A 10,409-nucleotide genomic window follows, 5' to 3' on the forward strand; every position below is an offset into this window, starting at 1 on the left:
ATAATAATAAAAAGACAGCCTTGAGCATTGACCTGAGAGCTAAGTTTTATTAGCCAACGTATGTATTATTCAGCTCTGGAATATTTCTTTCAATAATTAATATATGAATACAAAAAGAGACAATGCCAAAGGGGGTTTGCAAATGCCTTAATGAGCGCAAGGGGGCCTGCGGCCGCTAGGGGCCGATAGAGGGCTGGAAAGCCCAGGGAATAAATCAGACCAGGCGTTCGTCCTTCAGTGGTACGTAAACACAGTTGAGAATTGGGCAGAAGACTGACAAAGGGGGCTAGAGAGCGGGAGAGAGCAACAGTTCTTGCTCCGGCAGCTAACTGCTCACAGAGTTCCCTTGATTGCTGCGCGGGGGCTTGAGCACCCGGGAGTGAAAATCTCGCTGTTGATTTTGATTGTATTTGTTGTAATTGCATCACTCCCACCCCCCATCGCCCTAGAAATAACATCAGCAACAACAAGTGGAGGCTGAGAGCGTGACTGGTAGCTGGACTGCGGGGCGAGCAGCTGCAGTGTGCACGGGCGTGAGAGGGAAATTGCCACAAGCAGGACGCATCTTTTTTTATCAATAGCCAGAGCCGGGCTTGGTACAGGGATTATGTCACGTTGATTCACAAATCCTACAGCAAGCGCCGGGGTTGGGAAGACTAGTGATCACACACACACACACACACACACATACGTGCCCTCCCGCGAGTGCGCGCACACACACACGAATCCTCTCTTTTTTTCTGGAGCAAGATTCTTGATTGTTGTTGTTTTGCTAAGATCTGGGCTAAGAAGTGATCGTCGCTGACCAGAATTCTCCAGAGCCGGGCTAGCCGTCTGGCTCCCTCCAGGAGGTCTGGTTCCATATAAAGGGAAGTGAGAAAGAGAAGTCATCAACCTGTAGTTTTGACGGTCCCTACACCTGCAAACCTAGATTGCTTAGTACAGTCCCCTCCTCGGGAGCTCTTTCTCCAGATCCTTGGACGAACGAGAACAGCGTTGCTATTTCTTTGCCTAGGAACAGTAAGTATAATGGCATATTAATAAACAGGTAGCTATAAATGAGGGTGCTGTTTCTTAGGGGTGTAGTGGGGTGGGGTGTGTGTGTGTGTGTTGCTCCACGGAAGCTACAGTTTGTATTTTTTTGGTCATACAAGTATGGATGTTCCTCACTTACTATGCCCAGATATGTACCTGTTACTAAGTGACAATTTAGTAAAACGTGCAGTATGACTAAAACATAAGTTAGATTTAGAATACACTGTATCATTCCTGCTTCTAATTAAGTTCCAAAAATATAGCAAAAGCTATTCTGTATATATGTCTCTTTGTGCAACCTTTGATATATATGTATGTAAGATTTTATACATATATATTAATATATAAAAGTCTTGCAAAATTTGAATGCCATATACAGTAGTATTTTTATGGATCCATTTTTATGGATTTATGGATCTCGAGTTTGAAAGAGAAAACAATTATATACTTAAGTGCACTTATATGTATATATGCACACATCCATATCCATACACAGAGTCATATAAAATCTATGGGTGTATGGAGTGTGTGTGTGTGTGATGTACAAATGTGAATAGTGTGGGTAGTGGATGGCTGAACACCTTAATAAATGACACAATTTGCACTTGACCTACACTGTGGCCTCTTATAAAAATGAACCAATCATTTCTAAACCTTTTTGTTTTCTTTGTTATTTTTGTGTGTATGTGTGTGTGCATGTGCCTCAGGTTAAGTACTTCTGCATGAGCATAACCAAAGGGTGATCCACTCCCTTGTCCCCTATGGAGACCTCAGAGCCAGTGTTGCAGCCTTCTCCTCCTCCTCTTGCCACTGCAGCTACTGCCCTGGGTGCTGCTCCAAGGTTTGAGACACTGTTGACAGGCTGAAGAAAGAAGGCTTGCAAAGACCTCCTCACTGTGTAAATAAAATGATGGCTGGAAGTTACTTCAACTCCCTAAATATTATTATTAAGCAAGGCCAAAGCATTGCTTGGAGCAAATGAGAAAAGAGACTATTGGCATTTGGTTACAATGATAAACTAAAGACCTGAAACTTTTTTGGGTCAAGAAAACAACAGGACAGTTACCTCCTTGCTTTGCATAAACATTTGCTCGTTGCTGGGTGCAGTCCTTGGAGTCTACAACAAAATCATGAATTTGAACAGATGTGTGGATTCTGGATAGGCCACTGGAGTGTAATAAGAATAAAGAGGCTTGGTGGATGAAAGGACAAGGCCTAGACTCTTTCTGAGATCAAATCTGAAGGCTGCATCTGTTATTTTTTTGGTAGCAAAACAGTTATTTGTGTCAGACATCCTGGATGATAAGAAAATGCAGATTTTGTGGTGGTTACAATTTTGCAAAACACAAATTCAGTTTTATTAATAACATGATGTGCTGTGCTTCCAAGGAACTGTCCTCCAAATGCAAATGGCTTTGAACTTGTCCTCATAGAAGTCAAGGTGTGACTATAGATATTCCAGACTATTTTGTATTAAACAAATAAACAATTACAAAATGGAGGTTGCAATGGTGAGTGCAGATAGCTCTGGCTGCAACAGCCACATGCCCTATGGATATGCCGTCCAGGCTCGGGCTCGGGAGAGAGAACGACTGGCACACTCGAGGGCAGCGGCAGCTGCAGCTGTGGCAGCAGCAACAGCAGCAGTAGAAGGTGGGGCCTCGTTAGGAGGCGGACCCTATCACCACTACCACCAGGTACAGAGTGGGGGGGCTTCCTCTTCTCACAATGGCAATGCATCACACAGCAGTTTGCTCCAGCATCAGAACAGCAGAAGGAGGAAGCGAGGGAGAAAGAGGAGCCACTATCTGGGTAGCAGGGATTGTGGGGCCTCCTTCCCCTGTTCTGAGCTGCTGCCTCTCAGTGGCTCTGAAGAGAAGATACTGAAGGACTTGAGTGAGGAGGAAGAGGAGGATGAGGGGGAGGATGAAGAGGATGAGGAGGAAGGAAAGTTCTTCTACAGTGATGAGGATGAGGTGGATGAGTTTTCGTATTTGGACCAGCCACCTGATGATTGTGGCGGTGGTGGCCCTGGGGGCTACAGCACTATACGCTACAGCGAGTATGAGTGCTGCGAACGGGTAGTGATCAACGTGTCAGGACTGCGGTTCGAGACTCAGCTGAAGACCTTGGCTCAGTTCCCTGACACACTGCTGGGTGATCCGGCGAAGCGGGGCAGGTACTTTGACCCACTCAGGAATGAGTACTTCTTTGATAGGAACCGGCCCAGTTTTGATGCCATCCTGTACTACTACCAGTCTGGGGGCCGTCTGAAGAGGCCAGTCAATGTGCCCTTTGATATCTTCACTGAGGAAGTGAAATTCTATCAGCTTGGGGAGGAGGCCATGCTCAAGTTCAGGGAGGATGAAGGGTTCGTCAAAGAGGAAGAGGATAGGGCTTTGCCCAACAATGAGTTCAAGAAGCAGATCTGGCTGCTGTTTGAGTACCCAGAGAGTTCCAGTGCAGCCAGGGGCATTGCCATTGTCTCTGTCTTGGTCATCTTGATCTCCATCGTCATTTTCTGTCTGGAGACTTTGCCAGAATTCAGAGACAACAAGGAGCTCATATTGTCCCTGGGCTTGGGGAGGGGGCTTTTCAATGAGACTCTGCACCTGGATGGTGGGGGGAACACTATCTTCAATGACCCATTTTTCATTGTTGAGACAGTCTGCATCATCTGGTTCTCCTTTGAGTTTACAGTGAGATGGTTTGCCTGCCCCAGCAAAGCGGTCTTCATCAAGAACATCATGAACATCATAGACATTGTCTCCATCTTGCCTTACTTCATTACCCTGGGCACTGAGCTGGCCCAGCAACAGGGCAGTAATGGTCAACAGGCCATGTCTTTTGCAATCCTGAGGATCATCCGTCTGGTCAGGGTGTTTCGCATCTTCAAGCTCTCCAGACACTCTAAGGGTTTGCAGATCCTAGGTCATACGCTCAGAGCCAGCATGAGGGAGCTGGGGCTCCTCATCTTCTTTCTTTTTATTGGAGTTATTTTGTTTTCCAGTGCTGTTTACTTTGCAGAAGCTGATGAACCTTCCACTCATTTTCAAAGCATCCCAGATGCCTTTTGGTGGGCTGTAGTGACCATGACCACAGTTGGTTATGGTGACATGAAACCCATAACTGTGGGTGGGAAGATAGTCGGGTCCCTGTGTGCCATTGCAGGTGTGTTAACCATTGCTTTACCAGTGCCAGTGATTGTCTCCAATTTTAACTATTTCTATCACAGAGAGACTGAGAATGAAGAACAAACACAACTGACGCAAAATGCAGTCAGTTGTCCATACCTCCCAACAAATTTACTGAAGAAATTTAGAAGCTCATCATCTTCTTCCACAGAGGGTAAATCAGAGTATTTGGAGATGGAAGAAGGAGTTAAAGAGTCTCTTTGTGTAAAGGAAAAAAAATGTCAGGACACAGGGAATGACAGTGAGACAGAGAAGAAAAACTGTGTAAATTCAAAATCTGTGGAAACTGATGTGTAATATTGAAAGTTTCCAAATATATTTATGCATTAAAGAGTGCAGTGATAAAAATGAAATATGCAAACAAAAGTCTCAAGCATACAATAGTATGCCCTTTATTGGTTAAATACAAATACAGAATAGTGTTGCTAAACTTGTATTACATATCAAGTAAATTATATACCTTGTGGAAGAGGTGGTTTGAGCTTATGTAATTTCAAACTTTATATTTTTATTAGAATGCAGGCATTTTGCACATGAGGGGAAGAAATCATTAAAACCAAGACAGTTTTAAATTGGGTGTGTGAACTGTTGACATCACTAAGATCTCAGTGGTAAAAGTTGGCATTCAGAGGTATTTACTATGTAAGAAACAATGAAGTTCAGCAGTCATTATCCATTTATCAATGCTTTAATAGCTGTTACCATAAATCTTTGGATTTCATAGTTGTCATCTTCAAAACAGTAAAAATTATTGTAAAAACCAAAATTATTCTACAGAACATAGGTCTAAATGTTATCTTGAAATAGCTAATGTTTGTTTTTAATTGGAAATTAACTTTGAAAAGGCTGCTGAACCTCCAGAAATTGTTTATTTTTATAACTCTCTTTGGAGGCATTGCAGCATTTGTTGTCTAATACATGGAAGAAATGAAGTAAGATAATCATTTAACATGGTCTGAATGCAGTGGCAAAGTGACTGGAATGCTTTTTTGCACTACTTTTTATGCTGGAGATATATTGAAAGAGACTTCATACTGTGAATGTTTACTAATGTAGTAGTTCAATGACAATCATTGGAAGAGTGAATTCTGCATCTCATTTTATTGTTTTGTGTGTGTGTGTGATGCTGATGGCTAACCAGCTAATGTTACATTAAGTCCATAGTCTTTTAATTATGACTATCTGTGATCTGGAAAAGGACTGTGAAGTAAAATTTTATAATCTTTTTTTTTTTTAAACAGTCTGCTTTATTGATGCCCTCAAGAAATAACAATGTATTTTATATTTTCTTTACTGGTTACTTCAGCATTCAGAATCCATGATAAATACATGCACTTTGTCAGTATTGATGTAATTCTGAGTAATTGAAGGGACTGTAGCAGTAATAAGATGTTCAACTGATACAGTGATGAGGACTAAGAATTGCTAAATGTGCTATTATTGGAGCTGTGTTTTTTTCCTTAATTACAGCTTTCACCCATGTGCATTTGAAATAACCTTTAAGATCCATAGTAGGCATTCTGGGATTTAGAATAAACACTTCAGGACCCACGCTGTCCTCAAGAAAGCATTTGTTGATCCATTCTCGCTTATGTTTAAGCCAGTTCTACCTTCCTTGTGCACCCCAAGCTCCTATTAACCTCAGTTGGAGATGTGGGTGTGCAAGGACTGTACTGTCAGGCCCATTGCATATTTCAGAACGTGGAATGAAATAGGGAAGGTATCATCTAACAAAGTATGCATTCAAAATAGGTATTTTTGGAGATAGAATTATCTGGGAAGGGCATTACTAAAGTGGAACAGTTTCAGAGAAGGCATTGCGGAATCCAGAAAGGTCCAAATTACTTCCCTTGAAGAATACTGACACGAGCACTTTGGGACCTGGAAACAGGCATTGTTAGAAATAGAGGGAGTTAAACAACACTAGTGAGTTGGTGTGATTTTTGCAATGGCAATCCAAAGCCCAAAAGAGGAATTCTGGGAATGACAAATGACAAAGTTCTGGTGCTGAAAAGTGTCATTTTTTTAGTACCCAGAACTAACCTCAATTAATGTAAATTGCACACAGGTATCAACCTGGCGTGGTTAATTTTCAGCAACATCATGTGGCACAGAATGGAGCCTTAGGTTGAGGACTTTCCTGGTTGGTCAGTTTTTGCCCTCATGGTTATTGTGTGGGTCATGTCAGCCAAGAAGATCCTCTGCTTATCCTCCAATACAAACATCACTAAGCTTATTAAAAATACATTAATATTATTGATGATACAGCAGAAAACACGGCATTGTGCTCAGCCTTGATTGAAAGGCCACAGATAAGCATTAGATTCCTCGCATAAAATCCTGAACAGATTTCACCAACTTTTTGAAGAGGCATTAAGCAAAGGTCCTATTTAGTGTGCTGACATTAAATTCAGCTAAGTTTTAAAGTGTAATACCCAAATAGTTTTTATTTTAGAAATTCACTATAAGTAAGATACTGTATTTCATTCTTGCTATTCTAGGGAAACAAATTTTTTAAAAAGCCTATAAAGAGGAAGTGTTAGTAATAAGGATGAGCATTACTATATATACCACAAAAATCAACCAAAATAAAGTGCTTTGTTAACAGGTGTCAGTAACAGCTTAAGAACATATGGATTCCTGTGTATACTGAATTTATAGCCGTACTATATAAGCCAGGTCCCAGGTGATCTTATTTGAGTCAGTAAAAAGGTAGTGAAAATAAGGGAAGTACAAGCTAAAGACAAATGAGTGGAAAATAAGGAGTGCAGGTGTGCATGATAATTTGGCTGATAGGGAAAGTGGGAAATTTAGGCTGGATGAGAGACCATGGAATTTTGAATCTTCAGACTGAGAGTATTGTAGAAATAAGGAATAAAGCTCTTTGTTTCAGAGGGAAAGGCATATGTTGCATTACTCTTGGGGACTTGCAGTAGTAAATAGAAGAACATTATGATGTCAGATGAAACTGCTGTGCCTCTTGAAGATGTATATGAGCCTGTGTACATGTAATTGTTAAGTCAGGGGTTGCCAATATAAATGAGAATAACTGTAGCTCAAAATTAGGTATTGCTACTAGTTTGGCAGACCATTCTGAAACATACAAAATGACCCTGCGTTTCCAGAAAGGAAACTAATATCTTTACACGGACCTTTGGATTTGATCGGCCCACTGCTCATCAGTCCAGTCAGTTATGACAGTCTGAAAAGGCCTCACCCCAAACACACCTTCAGTCCATGAAAAGGCTAAAATCTGTAGGTCATAAATCCTTGCAATAAAATGGAAAGTCTCAATAAAATACAACTTAGGTTGCAACTTTGTGCAAGAGAAATCCCTGTTTAAGCACCTATAGTTCCCATTTATTACCACCGCTGCAGCTGTCAAAGCTTTCTTAATGTTATTTGATGCTGACAACTACCAGAATAAAATATTGTCATCATTTGGGCATTCTCTGATTCTTAAATTATGGACGAGAAATGCATCCCTGGTATAAGTGTACTGAAGTGCATGGAGTTGCACCAGGGATATATTTGGCCCTAGTACTGTAGTTCAGACCATGCCACAACAGACATATGCTCCAGCTGCAAATAACACAAAATGAAATATTTTGAGATTTGGGGCCTGATTGGTGTAAAATCTAGAGCAATTCCAGTAGAAGTCATTGAGTTACACCAATGCAAAGTGGGATTTCAAATGGATTTCCGTTAATTTTCTAAATTGCTCGTCATGTTCAGGAATAAATATATCATTTTATCGTTCCACTTGGTGACAAGGCAAGAAAGCAGGTTTTTAAGGAGTGTGCTTTGCTAAGGGAACAGCTGATTTAATGCATGACTTATATTCAGAGACTTATATTTTTTCCTTCCTTACAGTCATGCTGTTTCTTGAAATCACATTGACTCATGGAAACCTCAGTCTGGGTCCCCAAACTGGTATAAACCCAACTGTTGTGTTTCTTTGTTAAGGAGCACAATGTCTAGGCTTCTCAGTGTTTAGCAAAGCCTTCTCAGAATGGTTCTAACATAAAACCCATTGATGGAAAGCACAGTTCTTTGTTTTGGTTTGAAGAAAAATCTCCTATCTCCTTTTTTTTGCGTTGAAGAGAGTCCATTTCATTTGTTTCCATGTCATGCAAAGTAATTTTAGGCAGTGCAGGTGCATGGACAAATTGTTATAGGTATGTCCAAGTCACAACAACCTTGTGCTTGGTATTTTGCGGATGTTAAATATGAATTCTGGATTGTTCTTTGTCATAGAAAGCATAATTTGGTTGGGTTTTGGGCCAGCAAAACGTTGTTCTAGCTCGTGATGGAACATGAAAAATCTATTCTGGATGGCTTTGGTGTGTACAAAGTCTGATTTAAGGGTCATCAGGTCATATCCCTGAACAAAAGAAAAGAACTGTGTTTAGTGGCTCCAGACCCAGAAAGTTCATGTCAGGTGTGTTTTTTGAATTGTGGGAAGTTCATTCTAACTGACCTGGTGTTATGAAAAATCAATTTTTAGGTGGCTCAAGAGTATGAAAAACTTACACTTCATGGTTGGGAAAGCATGGGAAGGGCATTTTAGAGGAAAGGTGACAGGAAAGGCAGCTCTGAGTATCCACCTATACTCATAATCTAGAAATGCCTATCTTGGGCATGCCTAGTTTTTCCTGCATAGCCTTGATTTATGATGTGGCCTCTTAGTGATCCCAGAGCTTGGGAAGCCAATTTTCGGTGCAAACAAAGTATTAAAATAAGGCTTGTGGAAATTTGTTGGTAGTCTTCAAATTAAATATGAACTTTACTTGGTATTTTAGCTTTCAGTAATGCAATTCCTCAGGACCCATTTCTGACTGGTCCAGTGTTTGTTCCGCTTTCACTGTATCCTAGCATAAATACTGGCCTAAATTATTGCAATTGGTATGAAAAAAGTAATATGTCAAAACATGGATTAGCTTTTTAAAATTGACATAACATCCAGCATAGATACTAGAGTTTTTGTTATAATAGGAGTGACCAAAATCCAAATTCATAATATTTGTAGACATGGCTCAGGGTATGCATGTTATTGTTGATGTATTTGAATGACCAAATATTTTTGGCTTTACAGTGAATGGGTCTTGTTTAATGGTTTACCCATATTTGTGCATCTTTGTTTGAAACAAGCGATTGTGGAGAAATCCGTTATTTTTAAATCACTGAGATGGAAATGAACCTACCTTCATTTCCACAAAGATCATATGAGGTGAAAATAACTCTTGACAACTTAATTCCTGGTTAAACACTTAAAAGATTTTACCTGGGAACCAGGTGCAAATATGAAACTTTATATATTACTTCCATGCTTTCTATGTATTCAGAACTCGGATTACATATTAGTTCATAAAGACAAGTCATTAAATCATTTTGTACTGAGGTGCTTGAATTAATTTTATTTTAAACTCTTTTCTGGAAAATTATAATGTGCCTTGAGGACTTTTTTTGCAACAGGTCCTTTACAAAGCAAAGCAAAGCAAAACAAACAAAAAGAAAAGAAGAGAGATGTTAAGTTACATTTCAAAATCTGATAAAAGATTCTGACCGGTGGAAAGTAGGTAAGTAAAAATTGTGTTTAATTATTCCTTCAGTTGCGCAAGCATAACATTGCCACTGAAACCAAATTAGGGATCAGTTGGTTAAAGGAAGTTTGCAACTACAAATCTAATTACTTTATAAATTATGTCTAATTCAGGTTCTTACATGACCCCCATTATTGTAGTATCTGAGCACCTCATAATCTTTAATGTTTTTTCCTCACAACACCCCTGTATGGTAGGGACGTGCTATTATCCTCATTTACACATGGAGAACTAAGGCATAGGGAGACTGTGACTTGCCTAAGGTCACACAGGAAGTCTCTGGTGGAGCAGGGATTTGAACCTACATCTCAAAAGTCCTAAACTAGCACACTAAGTAATGGATCATGCTTTCTCCTTAGGGTGCTCAAAAATACTACACATAGTCATATTTTTCTTAAACAGAACTGTTAATGCTGCAATGTCCGACATTTTTTTTACTGGGGTATGTGGAAAAAGATGGATAAAGCTCTTCTTTATTTCTCTTTTGTGTGCTGCAGGGATTTTTATGTTTAGTTTGGGAGGGTGTATTTGATTTTGTAAGTTACGTCATAAAGAGCTTTGACATAGAATGAGATAG

At 40.1% G+C, this 10,409-nt stretch overlaps 1 protein-coding gene across 1 annotated transcript; it reads left to right on the plus strand.

The window, feature by feature from the left end:
- The first annotated feature begins 242 nt into the window (after positions 1–242).
- KCNA4 (potassium voltage-gated channel subfamily A member 4) lies at positions 243–9,553 on the plus strand. Its single transcript, XM_074955157.1, has 2 exons — positions 243–1,020; positions 1,743–9,553. The coding sequence occupies exon 2, from the start codon at positions 2,532–2,534 to the stop codon at positions 4,524–4,526; it is 1,995 nt and encodes a 664-aa protein (XP_074811258.1). The 5' UTR covers positions 243–1,020; positions 1,743–2,531; the 3' UTR covers positions 4,527–9,553.
- Positions 9,554–10,409: the final 856 nt, after the last annotated feature.

This window comes from Natator depressus, chromosome 6 (assembly GCF_965152275.1).
Source record: "Natator depressus isolate rNatDep1 chromosome 6, rNatDep2.hap1, whole genome shotgun sequence".
Lineage (NCBI taxonomy): Eukaryota > Metazoa > Chordata > Testudines > Cheloniidae > Natator > Natator depressus.

What these genes read in the sequence shown, in the direction of transcription:
- KCNA4 (XM_074955157.1), top strand. Translation starts at nt 2,532, where the DNA reads ATGGAGGTTGCAATGGTGAGTGCAGATAGCTCTGGCTGCAACAGCCAC.